This window comes from Polistes canadensis, unplaced genomic scaffold (assembly GCF_001313835.1).
Source record: "Polistes canadensis isolate GaletaPanama2010 unplaced genomic scaffold, ASM131383v1 scaffold_91, whole genome shotgun sequence".
NCBI lineage: Eukaryota > Metazoa > Arthropoda > Insecta > Hymenoptera > Vespidae > Polistes > Polistes canadensis.
In genome coordinates this window covers 212,810-239,734 of record NW_014569638.1, presented here as the reverse complement: position 1 = coordinate 239,734, position 26,925 = coordinate 212,810, and the positions used below count along the sequence as shown (strand labels likewise).

Sequence of the window (26,925 nt, the reverse complement as noted above, 5' to 3'; positions counted from 1 at the left end):
GAAGAAAATTAAATAAATTAATTTAAGAAATAGAAAAAAGAACTGCCTTAGATAAATGAGCAGCCTTGAACATAAGTGGCGATCCTGGCAGATAAAAAGAATCTACTATAATATATATACAAAATAATTAAAATAAAAAGATTTCAAGTCACGGTTAAACATATAAATAAATATATAAACAAAAAATCAACTGTCCGCGGGCAGTAACAAGGTATTTCTAATTTTTGTAATTTTTGCGTCGAGTGAAGAAACACTGTAAACAAACAAACAAAATATATATATATATATATATATATAAAATGAAATTAACTGAAAATTATAACACAGCAGACGAATTCACACACACCCTCTTGCATAGACATTATATAAATGTATAGGATGATTCAAGTAACTGCGGCAACTTGTATCTATTTGTTTGTTAAAAAACAACATCATGTTATTAAAATTATTGGTATCATCCTGTACTTGTATACGCAATTATATATAAAATCATCGGAATAAATACCAAAAAAGAAAAGGAAAAAGAAGAAAAAAATGTTACAGCGTCTTCGCTCGTTATCGCGTCATTATGTTTTCTGTTGATTTTTTCTTTTTTATTATCATAATCTTATCCTAAATAACGAGCTTTGTCCATAGTAGATTTCTCAAATCATTTTGAAAATTTATTATCAATTATATTTTAAATATAAAGGCACAAACAATGAAAAATATCTTGCTACTATCTAACGTAGATTATTATTTTATACAATCTCCAGTTGACAGATACGAAGATATTACATCTTTGAATGCATATATATATATATATAATGCCGATCTTGTAAAATCGATTCTTAACGAGAAAAAGAACCTCCATTATAGAATAAACGTTAATGAAATTATTTTCAAACGTATCCATTTATTCACAAGTCTACAAATAAATCGTTTCAATCATATCATGTTATTACTGACTGATCGACCATCTAAACTTACGCAAAACCCTCTTATTTCTTACTATACACGTTCTATAGAATATTCATAGTTTTTTTTTTTCTTAAAAGTGTATTGTGTATTTGTTTTATAGTATATGTGTATAAATTTTCTTTATGAATTAAATACACTTACACGAGTTAACACCCTATCGACGTTTCTTCTACGCGCGAGGTTTTTTTGTACACGTTTTTTTAAAATCCGTACTTTTTGTTCTTTGCACCATTTATTATTATTACTTTTATTATTATTTTTATCACTTTATAGTTTTTTTTACCTTCATTATTAATATTATAATAATAATTATTATTATTATTATACATTTAAGTTTCCAAAAATCTATGATAATTAGGCCTAAAGAATACGACGATTAAAGTAGAAAGTATGGTAAAAAGAAAGAATTCCATGAAAAGAATGTGAATTGTTTTTTCTAATCGACAATTTTGGAATGTTTAGAGTTACAATTTCCTGGAAGACAATTCCTTATATTTTTTTAATATCTCTCTTTTCAGTTTTTTAAACCGCAACACATTTAATTAGCTCTGCATCGAGAAATATTTTGTACTTGATCTTTTTGTTTCTAATTTTCCCCCTTTAATTTTGGTAACACGTTAAATCCGATATTCTCCCTTTTTCTCTCTACTTATATATATGTTCCCGGATTGTTATTATAAAATATTATAAAATTTGATATGAAAACTTATTCTTGCATAAAATTTTATTAACTATCTGTAGAAAAGAATTGATTTATCATTCGACCGCGCTTGGAAAAGAGTGCGACAATCAGATTTCTAGAAATTTCAATCGCAATAAAATAAATAGCTCGACCATCTCCTAAATATAAATATTTACAAAAGTCGAGCTTTTATCTAAATTCGTTATTATGTTACAATACACCTGAAAAAAGTACTGATAGTAATGAGATTCTTGTTGGGCAAGAATGAATATTATATTTTAATTAGAAAAATCAAACCTCTCTTTTTACCACGTATTACTCATATTGTATTTTTGAGACGATTAACAAGATAAATATTTTAATCTTTTTTTTTACCAAACTTTGTTAACAGCCTCCATATGCTCTTCTGTTATTTAGCGGAATATTTGGAAGTGTTGAGGGAAACTGTGGATGAATGCATCCTTCGGGATGGTGCTGGACTTACAGGAGCTGAAGGAGAAGGACCAGTGGGCGTAGTTGGTTTGGAGCCTCTTCTACTTCGTCTTATAGATGAATACGGGCTAGACCCTCTATTAACATGCTCGTGAGCGTAAAGCAAAACACCGATATCTCTATTACCAGCTTCCAAAGCAATTTTTAGCGCAGAGCTACCATCTATATCGACAATCGACGAATCGCACTCTGGATGAGCTAAAAGTGTTCGTACTATATCCGTATGTCCGTGTTCCGCTGCGCACATTAAAGCTGTACTACCATCTTCATCTTGAATATTAACCGCAGCTCCGGCATCTAATAATAATTGAGTCATATCCTTCCTTCCATGAGACACTGCCAACATTAACGCTGTTTGTCCGTGCTAGAAACATAGATCAAGGAATAAATAAATTGTTATAGTATTATCTTAAAGCATTGTAAATAAATAATTACCAATTTAGCTCTAATATTGACATCGGCAAGCTGGAAGAGTCTGTTTGCTACAGAAGCGTGAGTAGAATTCTTGACTTCTGCTAAAGCAGCTAACATTACTGCAGTGTATCCAGCTATGTTTGCTTTATTAATATCGCACACTTTGGAATCTAATAGTATGGAAACTACATCAAAGTTTCCATGAGAAACGGCGTAATGCATAGCAGTGTTGCCACTAGAATCGGTCATATTTACAATATACTCTAGCAATGTACCGGAATATTCTTCAAAACAATCCAAATAATCTTCCACGTCTAAGGGATTGGCATTAACTATGCTAGATATTTTAAACCACTCTTGTTGTATTATATTAGTGGCATTTTTAATTTGATGCGAAATGTTTCTACTAGGTGATTTCTTAAAGCTATCATTGAGCACTTTCATAGCGGCTTGCATTTCTTTGGACGGTTCCACTTTCTTTCTTGGATCATCTTGGATAGGCTGAAAGAGAGCTGATTCCGGTAGCTCTTGTTTCTCTTCATTTTCTACCCCTTTCTCAGGCTGATCCTGAGATATGTCTTCTGATATGGATTTCTCATTTCTTTCCTTCTCCGTTTCCAGTTGTCGAAGACTATTAAAAATACAATAAAAAAAAGTAAATATATATTAATAATCGATTGATATATTATACATAGATTATTAATACTATATGTTAAATGAATATGAGAGAGTAATACCCATTGTGAACGAAACTACACCGTGAAATATTAGTTCCGTTAACCGAGCAACCAGAGTCTTGTAGTTGATGCTGCTGAGAATGCAGCATCGATCCCGAATTTAGAACGAAAACAAGTTTACTTGCACAACCTATCAAGGACACAACAAAGGAATACGAAATAAAGAATATTCGCGAACATGGCTAATATTTTTATGATAAAACTCTCACTCAATTATATTTATTTGATATTAAACGTAATAACGATCGCTGATTTTAAACGAATTCTTCATTTATTTACACTAACTACGAAATACTTCACTTTTATGAAATAAAGACGCGTGTTTTGACGTTTCCCCGTTGTACTCGAGTAATGTTTTCAGAAATTGCCGCTGGGCGGCGCCCCGGTAAAGCGATATTCGATAATCGAAATAAACTCGTTCTAAAAATGATTCTAACTCGATAATTTATAAGAAGTATGTATTGAATATGAAATAAATTGACTGACAATGAGTATTAAAACGATGTTAATATTAATTAATGATTACAATTTATCTATTCTCGGTTAAAATAAATCTTCGAATGTCTGGACAGAACATATTAGGGAGTGTAAGTACATACAATTATTTCATCGTTGAAATTTTCATCCGTACGAATTCGCTACGTATACAGATTATTATAAATTGTAAAAATCTATAGTTTTGTCTTTACAGTTTCTAGAAGCGTATCATCGATCCTAATCAAGATGAATGATCGCAATAATATTCTTTATATATATAATTATAATATATATAATTATATATTATATTCTATAGTATATATTAAATAATAAGTATACTAACCGATTACTACTATCATACTGCTCCTTATTATCCGAATCGTAGCGAATAATTCCCGTAGCAGGTATCTTCGTATAAGTATCCTGTCTCTTGAATTTTTTATGATCAGAATTATTAAGAGCGATGTGAGAAGGCCTTGGTATCCTTGAAACGAGATTAGCATTTTGATGATTCATGTTATTCTCAACGTTATTCGTGATTTGTTTAGCTAAAATTTTAATAGTCTCCTTGCAATTATCGCAATAATTGGTGCTGCAAGTTATTAAAATATGTGGCTTGATCGAGTCGCCGACAGAAACGTCGGTAAACTTCTTTTTTATAGGCGATGTACCAAATTCTTTCATTTTTGGTGCTAAACCTTCAGTGCCTATGCTTTTGCTAGAAATTTTGATGAGATCCTCAACCATCACACCGACAGACTTCATCGTTGTTTTTCGTTTACTCATGGGGTCCCCATAATTAAATGAATGGCTTCTAGAATTCATCGAATTTAAAGAAAGATGACGAACCGAAAGAGGATCTGGACCAACAGCTATAGTCCTCGTATCGACATTAAGTTTAACTTCTAATCCAATATCGGAACTTCTTGGTTTGGCAGTAACGCCAATATTTGACATTAATTTAAAAACTTCATTCGTTTGCACCCGTTGATCTCGTTTCTCAATGATCTTTTTCACTTCTGGCATACATTGCGTTCCCCTGTTCGATGTCTTCTTCAAAACAGTGTTTTTATAAATTCTTAGAGCATCGTCGACGATTATGGTTACGTCCTCATTCGTGAGGATATCCTTCATGGTTAAATTTGTACTAGTACCGAATGATCGTTTCTCAATCTTTTTCTCGATAACCGGTGCAATATCTTCGATTAGAAATCGCGCAGGTTCTAATCTTTTTAACGGGTTTTCGGTATTGGTACCAAATTCACGAATTTTTTGAATTATTTTGTTGTCGACCCTACTACTATTATTACTATTATTATTATTACTATTTAATGAATTCGATTCAATCTGAAGTGAGTTTAGTCTATACTGTTTGTCGATCTTCATTTCGAAGGAATCTTCGATTCCTTGACTACGAGTTAAGTCGTTACGTTTCCAAGTGTTGCTGAAATCACTCGAGCGAAGTTTAGTTGATGTCATTGATGCATTCGAGTCATTCAATTCAGGTACAATTTCTTCGATGCGGATTCGGCTTCTACCTAGGCATGGTTTTATTGGTGTACTCGTTAGCATGCCTACGTCTCGCGTTCGGATCTACAATTTTTCAACAAGACGAAATTGATAAGAATAAAAGCGTCCTGATATTTGTTGCGCTGGAAAAATATAAAAGAAAAGTAAAATAACCTGCTGATGCGAAACACCGACGTCCCGCGTCATAACGGCGCACATCGTTCCGGTATCCCTGGTAAGCGTCGGATTGACGCCACCATACCACCAACATCCACCACGATATTCACTGTTCTTTCTCGGCTCTCGCCAAGAATTCCGTTCTTCCGAGAATGACTGGCTCCGATATCTCTTCGTAGTTTTCTCCTCTTCCTCCTCCTGCTCTTGCTCCTTCCTCACCTTCTTCACCTCCACCTCTTTTTTCTTCTCCTCCTTGGAATTCTTTTTACTCAGCTCTTCAACTCGTTGTAGGAGATTCCTCTTCTCTTCTTTCAGTACCGACAGTTGCACCTGTCCCATTATGAAAATAACAAATATTCGAGCTTATCTATGATACTTTTTTTATTATACTTAAGATATAATTATATTGGATAATTGCAAAAGAGAATGTTATAGAAAATGATATTCATCATCTAATATTATGAGAATTAATTATAAGCAATAATTAATTTAATAACATATACAGTATAGTATAGTATAGTAATAGCTGAGATTATTAGTACAGCGTACTAAATATACTGAAGATAATTTGAACTTAGAACGCATTAACCTTTGAATCTAACAATGAATGTTTCGAAAAAAACTCTTGCAATATTAATACATGCCTTCAAAGTTATGACATTAGAAAGGGTTAACGGGTTAAACCATCCTTATGAAAGGAATAGAAGGTGGATATGAAAAATTACCTCTAGCATGGGAATTGCCTTGACCTGTTCCTCCAACTCTTTCATTCTTTCCAAAGAAGCTGCCATCTGTTCTCGAATATTCTGATAATATTAATAAAAAAGAATATTGAGAATAAATAAGTCTTGAAAAGAGTAGAAAAGAAACGACAAATAAAATCATATATTTTATATAATTAGTATGTTTTGTTAACTTTTTACCTGAAGAGCACCAGTGCTGAGATTAGAGTTACCATTTCCGATGCTGCCATCGTCGAGATCACCTGTTCGCGTTGTCGGATGCACCGGTGTTGCCTTTGTTGTTCCATCTATAATGACAAAAATAAAAAAGAATATTTTTTTATTTATTATATAATATTTCAAAAACAAAGTATATTTAATCGCCAAAAATTAGCTTAGCTGCTGTTATGTATTAACCTTTTGGTGCTTCTTAATTTCAGATTGAAGCATTTAAAATTTATTTTAAAAAGTGCCTTATATAATGTCGAGCCAAGCTCTACGTAAGAATGATTAGGGTTAAAGATACTCGAGAGATTAGAATTTTTTAATTACATTTTTATGTAACACATTACAGTATGCATTACATTTATTTTAATCGTTATTTCATTTGAATAACTATAGAAGAAAGAGTCGAAAAAAAGAAATATAAGAAAAGCTGCGTTCGAATGGATTCGCGGCACGCGATTCGCATCAAAGTACACCGCGTTATCGTATAACATGCATTTACATTGTACACATATGTATGTACTTATTTATGTACTTACATACATATGTTTACTGTGAAACAATGCACAACTGCTCTCACTGTGCATACTACAAGTTATGTGTATATACGGCCCAGTAAGCGGAATAAAAGAAATGTATATGCTACCTCTAGGAATCGTAATTCTTAATAGAAAAAGCGCGGGAAAGCGCAACGGAAAAGAAGATTTATAATCAACATTTAAATACGTCTTATTAATGTTATTTTATTAAGTTGTTTCATAAAATAATAAAATGATACTTTATTTATATATGATCAATTATTATTAACATTTTTTTTTTAATTATAACATATTATGATTTCTATTCGACCCAATAACAATAAAAATTGGTAAAATTAATAATCATATTTATCGTAATGATTCATATCTAACCGAACTCCTAAGCAAATATCATGTTCTTATCGTGACAAATATTTGATTAATATAAACAAATTTATCTGTATAAATGAAGTTAATATTTAATCAATTCATCTAAACGTTGTTCTGAATTAAAATCAAGTGCAATTCGATGCAAAGATCTCGTCGAGTTACGATCGATTGCCTATTCGAGTCGTACTATCCAACCAGAGTAGAAAAAGAAAGAAAAAAAAAGATTCAAGAACGAGAAAGAGAGAGAGAGAGAGAGAGAGAGAGAGAGAGAGAGAGAGAGAGAGAGAAAGATTCGAGGTCGTTCGAGTTCTAGAAGCGAAACGATGCGCCTTCGGATAACATGTTTGACGCAACGATAATGAATTCAGCTTGTTTGGACTTTTAGATAACGGCCTAAGTTAATTGGATTCGTTGTTGTATACTAGCTGGACTACTACAATAAAAATCAAAATATAAAAAATAAATCAGAGACGCGAGAGCCGAATTAATCATATATCATAAAAAGAAAAGAAAAAATAAAAGACGGGAAAGATTAAATTAAATTTCGTGCTAAAAGTTTAATTAAATTAACAGAAATCATTGCTAGAATATTAATTAAATTTGAAAGAAAGAAAATAATTCACGGTTAAGATTATGAAATAATCGAATATAATAAAATAAAAAATAATGTTCTTATTTTGTGGACGCAAAATGCCGATTATTAATAATCACTGGGAAGAGAGTAAGAGAAGCCGATATTCGGTCGACTTATAAATAACTCGCTCGTTGGTCCGTTTCGAACTTAATTTCTTCGCGAAAGCGTACTCACACATTCTAAGTACTCCTATAGGCAAGACACATAAATTTTATATTCTTTAATGATGAGAACAAAATGAACGCACACATCTCTCGAAGAAAATAATACTTACGATATTTTCGTTTGATTTTCAATTTGCAGAAAGGTATCCGCTTCATCAAAAAATTCTTCATCCCCATTTTAACGACTATAATAATTCCTACGCTATTAAGGGGTTTACCCTACATACATATACATACATATACATACATATACATACATATACATATATATATTTTAAATAATCCTCAATTATTACACCGTTGATTATTATTTTCACTGCACTAACACTATCAACGTCCCACCTTTGAACCAGATAAATTAAACAAAAATCTCTTATCTCTTAAGATTCCCGATTAAGTATTTTCATAATAACGTAATTCTTCGCGTTATTATTATTATTATTATTATTATTATTTCTATTATTATATTTTCAAATAATCCTTTATTATTACACTGTGTTTTTTTTTCTCTTCACTGCACAACACTATAGGTGACCCATCTTTATTTTGAAATATATTCATTCAATCAGATGAAATATACAAATGAATTGTTTTGTTTTCTCGATAATTAATCATCAAATTTTGTTCGAGCTCGCATGTTTATCGCACATTGGTAAATTGTTTACGGGGGTAAGTTCTGTTTAACCACAGCGATAGACAGTTTCGGTTTGACTGGCAGCTCAAGCCAAAGTCGAAGACTATAGGCCAAGGAAGAGGCTCCGGATACGATGGTGAACGCTCGCGCGCGGACTCGTGCCAATGTGGAGGAGGAACGATTGGGAGAAGGGGGCAAGGGGGGAACAAGAGGAGGAAAAGGAGGAGGAGGAGGAGGAGGAGGAGGCCTTTCCTCTTCTGTACTTTTTCCCATTGCGATACCAACCACCGACTTTTCTTTATTAATTAATCGTACCCGTAGAGAATGGAACAAATATCTTTTTATGTTATATTTATATGATTCCATGATTTTGTTCTGATAATATCTTAAAAACTATCTCATTATCGAATTTAATCTAAATATTAGCTACACGCTAAGCTTTACCATTATAATATATACTTTTTCTATATTTTATAATTACTTTCTTCATTTATTTACGATGATTTTCTCCGAAGTTTATCTCTATTACTACGTTATCTAAAGTTGGAGTGATTTATTTGCTTTATGTTGACGCTTAAAAGTGATATTAAATATTCAAGGCTAACAAGCAAATTTTATTGTTTGTCTTTGAACAAATATTATATAACGAAAATTTAATTAATCGTATTATTTTAGAAATAACGAAAGTCATTTAAAATGAAGATTTACAAAAAATGAAAAAATAAATAAATGACATTAGAGACAGTTGAAGAAGAAAATAATGGTGTTATGTTTACAACGGTTTGTTTGGTCGACAGGTGCTTCGCGCCATATGCGAGACAAGTGGCAAAGTTTTATGGAAACGGTTTAAAGCATACCTGATAAAGTCACGTAACGATCCTTTCCAAATCGGGGTTGGAACGGTTTAGTTTTCCGTTTGGTTCTAAAACCTTAACCCTTTAACTTCGCAAATATCATTGGTACATTTACTATAAACGAGTTTTCTTTTAATTTAATAATGATTAATTTAATTATATTAAATTAATCATTATTAATATTGGATTGGCCGATAAGTAATTTTGTCATTTTGTTCTATAATTTTTTGCTGTTTCATAGTTAGCTTCATAATATCATTCATTCAAAATTTGTTATCTTTTTCTAGAAGAAATTCATAAATATACATTTTTAATAAAATCAAAAATTTACTATTTTTTCCATTAACCATTTATACTCCTTAATTTTAGATATTGAAATATTTTAAATTATTTAAGAAATTACGTTGTATAATGTCGAGTCTAGTTCGACCACACTCGACATAGGGAGTGATAATAAGGGTTAAACGAATTTTGTAACGAACGAAATAAATGAAAATCTCATGGTGCTAAATTGGATGAATATGCAAAAAAAAATGATGAATATGCATAAAGTACCAATATACACCTACTCATTGTTCAGCTTCGAATCCAAATAAATAATAAGTGTACAATTTTGCTATAATTTTGCTACGTTTTCCTATAGATGACTTATAAAAAAAACGACGGAAGCTAATTGTAAATTGTACACATAAAACTATAAAACTTGATGAAAAAACTGTGAACTATATTTTAAAATTACACGTTAGAATCGCGTGTCAATTTTCAGACAAATTTTGTTTTAAAAAATTAAACAAAACTTATTAGTATTAGCCATTACTTATTAGTCAAGCCAATATATAATAAGAAGGACTAATTTTCTATTATTATAATTATAATTACAATGATGATGATTGAAAGGTAAGCAAATTAAGTTGAAAAGAGTAAGGCCGAAGATCGATTGTCTTTTAATCTTATTGTTAGGGATATAAATCGGTTATCTTCTTCGGAAGGAACATACGGATGATAATATACGGTGAGAAGTCATGCGTTAGTGCGCACAGGTGCTCCTGATGGAAACACGGGGAAGCCCTGGAAGCGCGCGTTAGTTGGAATACACAGGAAACAGGTGGTTCCAGCCACGCACCGACGACTCTTTCCCGTGCCAAGAGTTCCTGAACTCGGCTCGACACTGCCTCCATTTTTTATCGACTTCCTTTTATCCTTACTTTGTTCTCCTTCAAAATTCTCATATAAGTTTTCCTTACAAGCTACTGTCGTAAATAAATTTTTTAATAAATTTGCGCTTGTGATACTGTAAAATACGAATAAATAATAATATTGATGGTTTAATGTAATCGAAAAAGTCAGTGTTTTAATTATAATAATATGCTTTTATAAAATGCACGCCTAATAAGAGGTTCTTGGCATAGGTCTTGACTGAATTCCTACCGTATGGTACATCTCGAAGTCTGTCATGGTCAAAGTTTTAAAAGAGTATTATAATTTGTCTGGTCATAAAAATCAATTTTTTTTGCATATCCTTATAGTTTGGGGTCTAAAAAATAGGTTCTGAAAATTTCAAAGTGTAATTCGTTGAAATAAACGGTTAGGATTCCATAGAAACTACGACTGCATGAGAAACTTCAGAAATCAGCTAAATAGAATATTAACTAAATAAAAGTAAACCCTTACCAATTCCTCTGTCAAATTTCTAATAAAAACTTAAACGTCAAACTAGACTCGACATTATACAACGTAATTTTTAAAAATAATTAAAAGAGAAACTTGTTTAAATCTGAAATTAAGGAGTGCAAAGGGGGTTAATTAAAAAACAAACAGTATAAATTATTATAATTATAGATATCCATAATCTAATAGTTTTCTAAAGTAAAACTTAGAACTGTAATGATAGTATCAGATTGTAAAGAATAAAAACTCGCTCGAAAAATGTCAGGTTAAAAAGAGAGTCAGAATACTCTTCTTTCCCAACGTTCTGCCTTGCGAAAGCACCGTTAAATCGACGGAAGTTTCACAGCTCTGTTTTAATTGGATGCCTCACGAATATCTAAAAGCGTTCCTATCCTCGCTGCAATTCCATTGTCCGATGATACGCGATAAGAAAGAAGAAGAGGAGAGTTGTGCATGTTGAGAGGAAAAAAGAGTCAGGCGGGTGGTGGAGGGGGTGGGGTGTGGAGAAGAAGGGGAAGGTGAAAAAAGAGGAAACGTTAGAAGGAGCTATTCGAATTACCTCTCTTTCTTCGTACCAAAGGAGAGGAACTCGGTTTCGTTATACAGCTTCGTGAGAAAACGGTGATTTGCGATCCTTGCCTTTCAACGACAACGCTGTGAGAGTGAAATTCGCATGAATTTTATTCAACCGCATGTAACTCCTACCGAGGAATTACATTTTTTCTTTTTTTTTCCCATTTTTTTTACAAAATTACATCCTTAGAAATGGTATTTTTCACTAAAATATTATTTTATTTATGTAGCAAATTATTTGAGTTGTTTTAAGATTTCAAGATGGCGTACGACTAGAGAGGATTCAGAACGAAGAAATCAAATATGCGTGAAATTATTAAATCTCTCATTTCTCTCTATTTCTCTCTATTTCTCTCTTTCTTCTTTCTTACTCTCTTTTCTCGTCTTTCACCATAAGAATCGATCTACTTTCTTTCGGTACGACATCCTTCCTTATTCGAACAAATCCAACTAATTTTCTAATTTTATTATTTTATACAGAGTGTCTGAGATTTTTTCGTAGACACATTGCGAGCGTATTCTATGATCAAAAATAAGACAAAAATGTTCTATAAAGGAGCCGTTTACTACACAAATCGATTAGTTCCATAAAACAAAAAATTAAAACAAAGAGGAAATGCGATGAAATTTGGTTTTTAAAATACCTTTTATAATATAAATTCAAATAAATTTTGTAGAAAAAGAAAAGCGCTTGCTAGTGCATTTGAGTTGCATTACTGCAACGATTACCATTAGAGTACGGAGTTAATCAAAATGGCCTCTGAAATAAATTATTTAATATTCAGTGGTCAAAAAAATATTGTCGTTTAATGGTATTAACCTTTTATGTTTAGGGAAAATTTGTATAAATATAAAAAGTTATGATTATACCAAGTGCTTTTACACTTAAATTTAAGATTTTTCAGAAAGTGGAGTTAATCGATTTGTGCAGTGAACGGCTCAAATATAAGTCATCAGAAGGTTTACTCAATAATTATAATATAAATTGTAAAAATATTTAAATGTATTATTCAAAATGTTGCCCCACTTACTCGAATGCAAATTTGACACCGCTGTAGTATGTTGTTTCTGATATGGCGAATTTTTCAAGCATTTTTATTAATTTTTACAATTGCATTCTTAATTCGTTCTACTATAACCTCAAATATAGGTACCATAGTTACATAAACTTCTTGATGTAATTTTTCCCAGAAATAAAAATCTATTGGGATGAAGTCAGGTGATATAGGCAGGAATCACTGCACATCTTTGAGCAGCACATTTAAACAATTTTATTTGTAGAACATTATTGTCTTATTTTTGAGCGTACAATAACGCTCCCAACATATGTAAGAAAAAACTTCGGACACCCTGTATATAGGAAAGCTAAACACATTAGAAATTGCGATCACGCGATATTAAATCAAAGTTAAATTGTTTGAAAAATAAAATCAATTCTTACCGATCTCGGTACGATCTTCTCGAATTCTCGACGATTCTGATGAACGTTTCAAGGTGGCCTCAAAGTCCCCTACAACATCGCTCAAATCTAAATTCGTAGACTCGTTCCTATTATCTTGGTTGCGTTGACGATGCCGATGATGACTCGATCTTGGTATTGTGCTTGAACCATCGGAGTTCTTCGTTGTAGTATTCGACGACGCCAACATGGCTGCTGTTGAACATTCTCGTGATATTTCTGGCGATTCGGTCTCTATTCCTGCTAGAGCCGGACTCACCTAATGTTAACAAAAAAAAAAGCAAGAAAATAGAGCGCGACCTGGTTGTGTCGCTCAGCCTTAATAATTCAACTCTCCTTCTCACTTTCTTTCTACGTCTCTTATCATCTTTTTGTCATCGTTAGTTTACTCGCCTCTCGCTTATTCATCGTTTATTTTAATACATACGCTCTAAATCGGCATTTATTAATAACTATAAACCTAAATTAAAAACTGTTAACAAATAATTATTACATAGTCATCAATGTGCATTTGTTACACGTCTTATTCGTTGATTTTTTTTAAATGGTCGATCTATTCGACGGCCTATAAAACATATTTAAAAAGAACTTAAAAGATATCGATCGATCTTTTAAAATAAATTATTCGAATTACCAGGCCTAAGAGAACTTCCATCGATTGACATTGTCTTCTTCGTTCTCGTTTCTTTCGTCTTTCGATGCTCGATCTGTCGCCGATACTTCCAGCTGCAACTGCTTCGCAATATCGCACGAAGTCGAGATCTATGTGATAACCGTATGGACAACAGAGACATTTTGAGCCGGAAACGTAAGCCTGCGTGCCTGCAACTAAAAATATCAAATGATTTTATTCGAATGGAAGATAAGTCAAAAAAATGCGCATGAACATAAAATGATTAACAAATTTCTCCAACCCGAATGAAATAATATTTTCTAACTATAGATATGCAAGGTGTCTTACGTTTCTAAGTAAAAACGTTGTGAACGTATTCTATGTGCAAAAATAAAAATAAATTGTTGTATAAACATAGATCGTTTAAAGTATTCTTAACTCTTACTATTCATATGTCGAGTGTGACTCAACATCACAATTCTTACATCAACTTTAATGTCGAACTAGACTTGACATTATGAGAACAAAATTTTTAAAATCATTGAAAATGTTTAAATATGAAATTAAGGAGGGCAAAGGGTTAAGCAGTTATAGTATAAATTATAAAACTGTTTAAATGTACTGTTCAAAATGTTATCCGTTTATGCATACATTTGATGTCATAATAGAGAACGAATTAGGGATGCAGTTGTAGAAATTAATAGAAATCTACAAAAAAATGTGTCATGTCATAAACAGCATACTAAAATAGTGTCGAACTTGTATTAGCATAAGCGAGCAACATTTTGAACGACACATATAAGCAGTTTTACAATTTATGTTATAATTTGGTAGCAAAGACCTGTCAATTGATTTTCATTTAACATTACTTTCTTATTCTTATGCATGGAATACGCTGACAACGTTTGTACAGAAAAATATCTAACACCCTGTATAAGTATGTATAATTTTTAACTTTTTACATAGGCTTTTTAAAGGGTTAAGCTCGATGTTTACGTCAAAGGAGAGGAGTTTCTTCGAGGTTAACGGCCGACGGTCAGTCTAAAGCGAAATATGTTGTAACTATTGGCCGACATCCAGATCCATGGTAATAATAATCCGGCAAAGTTCGTTAGCCGGGAGAACACGGGGATCACGTTTACGTGTCCCTCGTGTCTCGTTTCTGCCATCGCGAAAAATATACAAGACTTATCCTAAACGATTCCACGCGAATTATGACAATAAATAAGATGGAGTATATACAGCGAGTCTCAGGAGTATTCGTAACCTTAGTAGTGTCAATTGTAAGACAATCAATATTTTCTTTCTAATACAATATTACTTAATTCTTATATATAAAAATATATTTTAGAATTATTATATTTTTCTAATTGATATCAATTTTATTGCTGAAGAGTATTTTTATTTTAGAAAGAAATTTACTTTCATCATAAATGATAACTAAATTGGTATCACCGGAATGTAACCCTACTACCCAATCGTCTCAAAAGTAATTATACAATTGTAGAATTATAAAAGTAATCATTGTATTTTTATTATTTCTTATATATAGGTACAAATTACTCTTATGAGATCAAATTTGTGATTATTTAAATAAAATTATATTTCTCCAATAATATAAAATGTATTTCTCTGCAATGCAATTGATATCAATCTTAAAAGAGTTAAATAATCCTGAAATAGATCTCTGTATATACAGATTTAGAAGTTTTGCATTATTAGCAAATATTAGTTATTTCAAACTAACAGTATGAGTTGATAAGAATATTCCTGTAACACATTGTATACGCGAGCGATGGAACTCACCGTTTCCATTAAAAACGCGGGCCGAGGGTACGATCGTCAACGCCATTTCCGTGATATCTTTCTTTTATATCTTCTTAACCGGTTCACATTTTTTATCTGCAAAATAAACAAAATAAATTAGAACAATGTTAAGATAAATTTATTGTGAAGAAATGTCTTGCTTGTATTATTCATTCGATTTCTAATACTTTATAGAAATCCTAGAAAGTGATTGGATAAACAAATGTTACTAATTGTCGTATGTAAAAGAAAAAGATTAGCTTTCACTCATGGTGTTTCTGCGAGCTTTTAACTAAATCGTTCAACACATCATTTCAATATCAAGCTGACCAAAGATAAACGCGAATGCTCGATTCAATTAGGAAGAAAAACAAAAGGAATCCATTTTCTTGGGATTTCTTCCTCTGGTCCTCTTCGTTGCACTTTCAAAAACGTTTTCTTCGGTTTGCCTATGTCTCATCGCTGCTAATTCGGTATCCCGGATTTCTGGTCTGACGACAGTACTCCCCCTTCATTCCCCACCCTTAGTTTCTACTTCACCGTTGATCTTTAATTGTTCCTTCACCGGAGAAAGTACTCGTGAAATTCACTTAACAATTGTCTCAAATATTTGTACATATGCGTTTACAATTGTCGACAACAAAATTCCTTTCGCTTAATATAAATGAATATTTTTATTTAATTTCTTGTTTTATTACGATATCCTAGATTTCCGAAATACGAATAGAGTGAGGACCTATCTTTATTATTATTATCAAAATATCATCAATGCTAAATAATAGTCTTATATACAACAAGTGTAAAAATCTTAGGTATTAGGTTAGCATGAATAAATCATAGATTTTTCAAGTCAAATTTACCCTTTGGCAAGTCAAATTTACTCTTTTGCAAGTCAAATTTACCCTTTTGCAAGTCAAATTCACTCTTTTGCAAGTCTAATTTACCCTTCTGCAAGTCAAATTTACTCTTTTGCAAGTCTAATTCACCTATTTGAAAGGCAAATTCACCCTTTTGCAAGTCAAATTATTCCTTTTGGCCTACAATTTGACTTGCAAAAGGATGAATTTAATGTGCAAAATGTATATGTTTAAAATAAAAAAAAAAAACAAAAATACCGAAAGTATCCTCGATTAGATTAACAAAATTGATCGACTTTTCCCCGTTTACGTAGAAGGCTTCTTTTTTTATCTTTCTTTCTAAAGATTTGAAACCTTCGAAGGTGTATCTTTTCCCATAGAAAATTAAAATTCAAGTCATGCTGCCGATGCGAGCCGAATATGTTAGTTTTTTTTTTAGATCGAGTAATTCCTAATGTACAGATCAAAATTTATGATAGGCACGTAAAAGACGCTTCCTTTCCTTTTTCTATCCGATCTGAAAATAATCCTTTCGACGTGTTACCAAGGTACACACAAAAAATAATATAATTTTCTTTTTAATCAAAAATGAGATCATTTGTAGAACAAGAGCAAAAAAAGCAATTAACGATACGACAGTTGGTCAAGTTCACACGATTTTGTCGATCTTTTTTAATTGTTAATTAATTTGACTGTGAAATGGACCAATAACTTTCATAATATTTGATACATTGATTATTCTTACTAATACGTCAAAATATTATTCAACAAAATTCGTATCCAATGTAACCGTAGTCTTACGATTTAAGTAGACAGATATATAAAAACGAAGTATAAAAGTTGTTAAATTGTTTTTCGATCGACGTACCGAGGCGTTGAATCGTTAAAGAAGTCTTCATACTCGAAGGGTAGGTTCTAAGGCAATTCACGTAGCAAGTAAATACATAAATACATAAATTACATATATACATAAGTTTATATATCGTAGGACGCAGGGAGAGTAGTGAATTGCGGTGTCTCGAATGGAAAATAATGTCGATGACTTGGAAACCATGGCCTAATTCCAGAAAACGAAGCCTCGAAACGCGACCGAAGAAGAGTGCCCACGCGATTCGTATCTTTCGTATCGGTATCCTCCAACGAAATAAAGATCGAAGCTTTATTCATGGTCGTTCGAATAAACGTAAACGTGTCTTATGTTTATGTGTCTAACCAAGGTCCTCCCCTAAGAGCGCTGAACCTCTCTTCGGGGGTTAAGCCACTCTAGGATTTTCAAAAAATCGATTTTTTTTTATTGTTTTAAATGGTTCCTTAGGACCTCAAAAATAATATCTCTAAAAATGATATCCTTAAAGATTATGGCCAGAAAATATCTCTAAGTACTTGTTCTTCAAAGTATAGTACAAGGCTTAACTTAAGCCTTAAGGCCTAACTTTAAACTTTAAATACGTTTATCACAAAACTATATTTTTCAAGTTAGCCGCACCTATAACTAAGACAATTTTTAATCAATTCGCTTCAAATTTTAACTTAATCTTTAAAAATATATTGTCTAAATAAGTACGGACGATTTTTTTTTATATGGCATAGTTCATTTGTTTTTAACAATTTTCTAGCGATTTTTCTGCGAATTTTGCAAGTTTGACTTTGGAAGTGTGCCATTCGACCAAAAATCAATATATTAAAAATATCCAACTTACTTCTGTAGCTGTTATGTAAAAAAATTTAGTGACTCATCATAATTCAAAATTTACAGTAATTGTTGATACGGCCGTGGACCCCTCTAAAATAGTGAGGTCATCTGAAAAACGCTGCACACAGCCGCCATTTTTAAATAAATTATTCTTTAAAAAATATGTTTTACAGTCAATCATATTTACAATAAACTTCTACCTTTGTAAACTCAATTTATTTTCTATTTTTCCTGAAAAAAATCACAAAAAAAGCTCATTTTTTCGACCTCTAAAGTGGTCTAACCCTTAACTTATTTCATATAATTTCGAATAATTCATTTTTGATTAATTATTATTTATTAGTACATCTCTCCCCTAAGAGTAGGGGCTTTCTCTTAATTATTTGATATAAATTCGAATGTGTGTGTGTGTGTGTGTGTGTGTGTGTGATGATCATTTTTAATTAATTATTATTTATAAGTTAAAAGCTTAATTTCATTATTATCAACTTCAAAATTTCGCTTTATTATTATTATTGCCGAATTTTATATTTTTTATAATGATTTGTATAAAAATATCTAAGAAAATATAAACATTTTTTATCAAGGATTAAAAATAAAAATAAAAATTGTGAAGGCCCCCGTTGACCTCCTCTAAATTCGTCCCCGATTCTTGCAATAACCATATCCTTGATAAAAGACATCGTGTTTACGATAAAGATGTCCTTCCTTTAAGAACTAAGTTTTCAAACTATCAGTTAAATGAGCGAAAGAGAGAAAAAAAGAAACAATAAGAAAACATCAGACGCGTATTGTTGTCTCTCTGTTTTTTATAATACGCGGGGACGATTACAGATCTCGACACGTTCGTTCACAATGGCTCGTAAACAATAGGGATATTACACTCACACGCGCATAATCGTAAACGTACACGTATATACAGAGATCATCTTATTGTTAGAGTCATATGTTACGTCTAGATTTTGTGATAAGAATCGTGAAAAAATCGATCTATCTCAAATAGGTTTTAATTAATACATTTTTATTTCTTTTTTTTCTATTTCAAAAATTCGTAGAATTCTTCGACGTGTACCACCCACCACAACATTTTATTTCCAATAAAGAGTAAAACCAAATTGACAAGACACCGATTTTTTGGTTAAATTTGACAAAGTTTTGGGGTTTTATCAAATTCCAAGAAAACGAAGGAAGAAGTTTCACATACATAATTATACACAATTATAGAAAAAATATACATACATGAGATTGAAAAGTCTTGAATCTAAAGTTCTGAAAAATTCTGAACTTGACGCAAGGAGGATCGAAAAGTTCTGAACCTAACACGAGGAGGGCTGAAAAATGTTGAACCTAACAAAATATGGAAAACCATAAAGCTAAAAACCTTTCAATCCATCTTGCGTGTTAAGAACTTTTGAACCCCTTTTCGTGTATTATAACTGTGGTACTTGGAGAAAGTAACGAGCCACTTCTGTGATGTATAAATAGGAAAAGTAGAAACGAAAGGGATGAGAAAGATAAAAGAGAAGCACTCGAGTTAAAGCTCAAAATCATCATTTTGAATGTTTTCTTTTTATCAAACAACAAATCATTGAATTAATCTTGCAATTGCGCTCAAAACGAAACAACCAGACGGAGATCCAGAAATCCAGATTGAGAGATAAAAAGAATGAAATGAAATAAAGACAAACGGAGAGAAAGTGCAATCAATTCCTGTGGGTTGATTTTCTCACGAAGATTAGATAGATTTACTTAGTGAAAAGTTATAAAGAACCAAAAATATCACGCTCAACCGGATGACAGTAAAAATCATAAGATATTTTAGTCGTTCTTCGCTACAGACACTACCAATCTACCCTTTTCATATCTTTTTCATTATTTTTGGATCGAAGTTAAACAGGAAATATTCTATTTTGTAGCGTCGATTATAAAAGAGCGATTAAAAAAAAAAAAAGAAAGAATTTCACAATCTCACTTTTACACAGGAGGGTCTTACTTCAAACGTTTAAAAAAAATTATCCAGAATCTTTCTAATGATCTTTATAATTAAGTTTCTAAAATTTCACGTGCTCTCATCCGAAAGAAATCGATTAATATCGAATTCCAACATCGAACTAAGTAAATTATTACATTCCACGGTTAGCTCGTTTCACTTTCTCCCCGCGCCGAGGAATCGATAATTAATCGAATCGAGGATTCTCGCGAATAGTTGATGTAATTAATGCGCAAAACGTTGGAAACTTTTCTTTTTCGAAAAAAAAAAAAAAAAGAAAGAAACAGCAACAAGAGGAACAACGTAAGAGACGTAATCGAATGATCGACGCGAAACTTTCTTTCTTATATTATCACCGACATACGAGAAGTAACTCTTTCTCGTTACGTTTTGTGTGCATTTGTGTATGTAAGTACGTGACCATCGTAAAGAAAGTTATATGTACAATACTACCTATACAGACGTATACGTGTCCGAGTGTTTCTTTATTGGGCCTGTAATACTGGGCCTGATGCAATGAAATACGAACGAAGGCGTATATCGCGTGGGCGTCAAAGTAACTTAAAGAAAGAGAGAGAAACAGAAAAAGAGAGAGAGAGAGAGAGAGAGAGAGAGAAAGAGAGAGAGAGAGAGAGAGAGAGAGAGAAAGAGAGAGAGAGAGAGACGTTTTAACTATTTCTCTCTTTCTTCTCTCGTACACGTGTATTCCCATGTGTGGGTGAACTAATGTAAAGGGTGATTCCAACTTTTGTCTTCAAATAACATTGTTAATAGATTATACATAAATATATATTTATATAAATGTAAATCCAAGTTAGTTTTCTTATATCTTTTTTTAAATATAATTATTTAAATAGAACACATATAATAACTTATTAAAATTCTTTAATAAATATTAAGAAAAAACTATACAATTTTTTGGTAGAACAAAAAAACACGTACGATCAATTAAAAAAATTTTGTCCACTCTTTATTTTTTTTCCCAATTCAATCCTCACACATGACAATAATTAAATTAAATCGTAAAGTTAATAGGCAAAAGAAAAAAAAGCTTGACACCCGGTAGACAAAGGAACGGGTATAAGACTCACGTAAGCCCACCTATCGGGCTCTCTTATTCGCCCATGCACGTTATGTGCACGTTCATACATACATATGTATTTTATATGTGTAGGTACATATCATACATATCGTACATATAATACATATGTATAGAAAAGAAAGACACGTATTCCTTTAACAGAGTTTAAGGACCGACTGGCCAACAATATAGTCCTCGACTGTGATTCGTGAATTCACATTAGATAATACATACATAATCTGATGTGAACGAATCATAAAAAAAAAAAGAAAAAGAAAAACGCATAGAACGCCTACGCGCTCATAAATTCTATTTCGACGATGACAGAGTAACAGATCACGAGGAGAATCTTTTCAACGGAAGAGATTCTAAACGTTCGCATGTTTACTAAAGATATGAAGTGTATATATATATATATATATATATACTATCTTTCTCTTATCTGTTAAAAAACACTTCAAAGAGATGGATGTCGCGTTAAAACAAAGCTTATTTTCAAATATAATTTATATAGTTGATAGATATATAGGGTGTCCCTGTTTTTTTTTACTCCTAAATGTAACTAATATATTATACAAACAAAAATAAGATTAAAATGTCATATAGACATAATTGATTCTTAAATAGTTTATTTAAAAGTTTTTCATAAAAATACGTAATATTAATTAACCAGTGTCATTAGAATTAGAATATGTACAAATTAAATAATACACGCTCAATAACAATACCAAATTGTAACAAATGTAAAAACCTTAATGGCTGAGATTAGCATGGACTAAGTATTAAAAAAGAAAAATTATGTAATTGATTCATATCAAACTGGTTGAAATCACTTATAATTCCATTTTAAAACGCTACCCGTTGTTATTAATGCAGAACTGACATTTACGGAAAATAGAATTCTATTGCATTACTAATTTCATATTCATTTTCTTTCATTTCTGTAAATACATTGCAAATTTGTTGTCTTAACTCTTAACGAAACATTCTTTCTTAATTCGTTCTTAATCATTACGTATTTTTCATTAGAACTTTTGAATAAAGCATGTTTAAATACCTATGTTCGTGTATAACATTTTTGTTATATTTTTGCTTGTAAAATAAGAGGGTAACATTTGACGGAAAACAAAACTAGGACACCCTATATATCCTATATCCACAGAAATATGTTTGTTCTTTCTCTCTATTTTCTGTTCTATTTTATAGACATTTATGTCTAGTTTGATTGATGTACCATTAGAAATATACATTTTAATTCACTTTTTGAATTCCTCATTTGACATTTTGTTATACATAAACAAACCCAGTAGAATTCTATCCTATATTATTTATTAGCTATTCCAATCCTTTAAACCAGGAGTAAAATATATATATACGTATATACTGATATATCGGTGGTGCATAGTCATCGAATCATTAGTATTTTCAATGCGAAACGCATTTAACGTTCCTCGAAAGGCAGATCTGGTCTGCACATCTGTGCACGTACGTACGAATAATCCCCTCTTACCCTTCTCTTTTTCTCTTCTACTCCTTCTCCTCCTTCTCTTCCTCCTCCTCCTCTTCTTCTTCTTATTCTTCTTCTTATTTTTCTTTTTCTCCTTTCTCACCCTCTTTTTGTTTATTTCCTTCCTCGATAAACTATATACGCAATTATATTATATTCAATACATTTCAAATCTTTCTAAATAAAATCAATCGAAATTGGAGATATGAAATAACGATTATAAACGAAAGGCAAGAGTATCAAGTAAAAATGACAATAAAATCGAGCACCATTTGTACGAGTTAGGACTCACCTTTAACCCGAACAACGAGTCCATTCGGATATAACAAATATCACTAGGCGAGATATGAGAAACAATGAGAACAATAAAACATATATACGGAAATTTACGTGTCAAGAGATCGACATCCAGCAATAAGAAGAAACTGTGAACTATCTGAGGAAAACATACGTCTTTTAGCCCTCTGTACAAATCCCTTCTTTTTTTTTTTTTTATTTTCATATCACTAGTATCGCTACGATAATCCCATTCGTACGATAACAGCGATAAATTATCGATCTTGCGTTATGAACAGAATATTTATAGCAAAAATAAAAGAAGAAAAAAGAAAGAAATATAGGTAACAGACCTAAAAGAGGAACGGAGATAGAATTGACTCACATACACTAATATAAAACACATTTCAAGGCGATTACGTTCATCCAACGTCGATGACGTAGCCGAGCATTTCCATTAGCATCAAAATTCAAAAGTGAACAGCTACTCTAATCATGAGAGCCACTGAACATCATTTATTTACGTATATTCGTCAGAAGAGAAAGAGGAACGATATGTAAATTGATGATCGAAGTTTTAAACGAAATAACATCTTAAGGTGTTAATCGAATACGCCGAATATATATATTTATTTGTTAGTTTGAACTTGACTAAAAATTTACTAATAATCAATGACGAATCAAATCAAGTTGAGACCCCGAACGATCAAAATTTCGGTGCTCTCAAATTTGAGTTGAATAAAATAATTGTTAACAAAGTTTTCTCATTAAGTTGTTAACAAAAAAGAAAGATAATGAAAAATTTCATACCGTAAAATATTAATTAAATTTATTTTTAAAAAATATCATTTCCCGTCGAACCCTAATGAAATGAAATTTTAATACTAGGGAGCCCATTCGAGGCCTTTTGATATTACTGCTAATGATACTGTGGTAGGCGTGAGGTTTTGGATTTTCAAGAATCATAATTATTAATACATAGGTAGGTATACGCGTACGTTTCATATTAAAGAATATAATAATAATATAAAAACATGTTTTTTTTTCTTCTTCTTCCTCATTTTATTAGGACTTTGCCCTGTTATAATAGCTTTTTTTTTTATTGCTATTTCTAGGAGCGATTTATTGTTATGTATATGTATTTTTTAATGATTGAAATTATTTTGATCAGTTAATAATAGCATTCGTTAAATTGTACATAGAAATATTCTCCATCTCCTAGAAAATGACGTATGTCTTAAAAGAATACATAAAATGGGGAATGCTATTTACTATATAGTATTTTCCATCGAAGGTAATACGGAAAATCCAATTATGGTTGTGCTTGAAATCCATTTTGCTAAAACGTCGTCGTTTTTGCCGAAGAGTCAGTTTCACAATAAAGAATAAGAAAGAATCGTAGAACTCTTGAAAACAAGATTTTTCTTTATAAAGGTTACCAAATTTTCGGTTGGCTGAGTTAACGAATCTCTGAGGTAGATAAAAACAAATAGGATTTAATCGGTTGGAAGTTCTTCTACTCGTTGGACAAGATAATTGCCAATTACCAGATATATATATATATATAGACAATATCATTTATATAAACGGATGTTAATAAACTCCTCTGCTAATTGGATAGCAAGAGCATTCATCTTCTTCTCCAGTTACTCAAATTAATTCATTCTAAAATCGTTGACTTATTCGAGTTAAAGTTATCTATGAATATGTGTTTTGACAACACAATAAAATAAATTCTTATACAATAGATAATAATAACAATAATAATAATAGGAGTTTCTAAATTGCTCTAAATTTTCTAACTGAAAAATTAGCATAGTTCTACTCATCATTAGTTGGAAAACAAATAACCCGAGTGTCGCAATTGCAGCAGTTATGCAATCAACTAACTATGCACCAATACTTCTAATACCTTTTATGTATTGCATTCTCGTTAGAGTATACCAAAGTTATTTCAATAACATTAGAACGATTACTAATCGGTTTACCCTACATTCTTATCAATTCAAACATTATTACAATGGGTAGAAAATTGTAAATAGTAAATTATTCTATCGTTTTCAGAATACTTAAGATTTATATCGAGCCAACTATTACTATGTCGCTTTCTTTGATCTGTTTTAAAAGCAAAGTTTACGTTCGCTCTCCTCTTACCTCTCTCATCTCTAGACGGATTAATAATCGTCAGCCTCCGTCAACGACGATGACGACAATTACATACAACGAAGACGACGACGATGTTATATTACTGACGCGAAACTAGACTATCGAGAACGTAAAATCTTTAATGATAAATGCAAGGAATATAAATGTTAGTCGCAGTTAGAAAACCACGTGTAAGAGAAAGATACAAGTTAGTAAGTATATACATACGTGCATTGATCTAATCATCGTCATCGTCATAGTCATCATCGACAAATACGGACAATCGTTGAATGTCGAGTAACGATCTACCAGTATATTTCCTCTGTCTAACTTGAGAATGTTAATTAATTAAAATAAGTGAAAATAATTCTTTGTCGAGAAATGTATTCTTTTGGAAAAGCTCTAATCGATTAATACATTTATGTATCATTTATAGTTTATCTGACTCTATAATATCAGTGCAACCCACGTTTCGACCCACTTCTCTTATTATGCTGTTAATATTCATTATCATTCGGCCTGCGATCTCATTCCAAAGAATTACACCCACTGGAATATGGTTTTTGATCATTCCAAGCAAATGGTTTGTGTGAACGAATAATCGAATTGTATTAATCTTAGTGACACAAGTAATATTATTTTCGCTTGTAAACCATTTTACGTTAGATTAGACTAAACTTTTATCTTACAGTCATATTTTTTATTTGAAATTAACCCTTACTACTCTTTTATCACATATTATAATGTCGAGCCGGACTAGACATTATGAAACGTAATTTTGAAAATAATTATAAATGTTTAAATCTGAAATGAAGGAATTGCAAAAGGTTTAACAATATCTTTCATTTGTTTATCAAAAAATATTTCAATAAAAAAGAAGAAAAAAAGTCATAATTTTTGTCTATCTATTTTATGCGATTCTATCCAAAGCGGATAAACAAAAAATCCAATAGAAAACTTAACGTCGAGTATAAGCTCGACATTACAAAACGCAATTTCTAAAATAATGATAAACATTTAAATTTGAAATGAAAAAATTGCAAAAGGTTTAACAAAATATCTCTCACTTGTTTGTAAACAAATATCTCAATAAAAAAAAAAAGAAAAAGAAAAGACAGTCTTTTTCTATCTATTTAACACACTATTCTATCTATATTATACTATAAACAAAAAGTCTAATTAAAAACAAACCTGTCAATCCTCTTCGTCATCGTTGCCATTTGTTTTTCTCATCTCGAAAGGATACAAGTTAATCCTTGAGGATCCGCGGAATAGAATCCTCCTAGAATCCGATTAGAAGAAAAAATAAATGATATAATGTATAACTCGCGAAATATTGGAGGAATAAATGGAAGGTGACACGAGGAAGAATTGCGACGGTCCTCGTGCAGTTTCAAAGAGGTAACTGTGAGAGAGAGAGATTCCGAGGAACGAGTAACCGTTCTGGTTCACGACTGGTTCTTCTCCTTCTCCTTCGGCCTCTGGCCCCTTCTTCTCCATATCGTGTCGCGAGTACCACGGAAAAAGAGTCGGAGAGAGACGAACGTAGAAGAACGGACTACGAAAGAATGAGAATGTATATGAGAGGGAGAGAGAGAGAGAGAGAGAGAGAGAGAGAGAGAGAGAGAGAGAGAGAGAGAGAGAGAGAGAGAGAGAGAGAGAGAGAGA

The 26,925-nt window shown here is 31.6% G+C and overlaps 1 protein-coding gene across 1 annotated transcript; it reads right to left on the bottom strand.

Annotated features, from left to right (window-relative positions):
- Positions 1 to 875: 875 nt before the first annotated feature.
- On the bottom strand, positions 876 to 26,718 carry LOC106787084 (KN motif and ankyrin repeat domain-containing protein 3). The gene is made up of 10 exons (XM_014749134.1): positions 26,449 to 26,718; positions 15,709 to 15,804; positions 13,924 to 14,117; positions 13,272 to 13,548; positions 6,372 to 6,478; positions 6,174 to 6,254; positions 5,446 to 5,778; positions 4,106 to 5,355; positions 2,570 to 3,179; positions 876 to 2,498 (listed from the first exon to the last, which is right to left on the bottom strand). Exons 2-10 carry the CDS (start codon positions 15,752 to 15,754, stop codon positions 2,052 to 2,054), a joined length of 3,345 nt encoding a protein of 1,114 aa, XP_014604620.1. The 5' UTR covers positions 15,755 to 15,804; positions 26,449 to 26,718; the 3' UTR covers positions 876 to 2,051.
- Positions 26,719 to 26,925: the final 207 nt, after the last annotated feature.

Coding starts and splice junctions, on each gene's coding strand:
- LOC106787084 (XM_014749134.1), bottom strand. CDS start 15,754: ATGGCGTTGACGATCGTACCCTCGGCCCGCGTTTTTAATGGAAACG. Junction 5,779..6,173: donor AGGCAATTCCCATGCTAGAG/GTAATTTTTCAT, acceptor ATAATGGGACAG/GTGCAACTGTCGGTACTGAA. Junction 2,499..2,569: donor TCAATATTAGAGCTAAATTG/GTAATTATTTAT, acceptor CTATGTTTCTAG/CACGGACAAACAGCGTTAAT.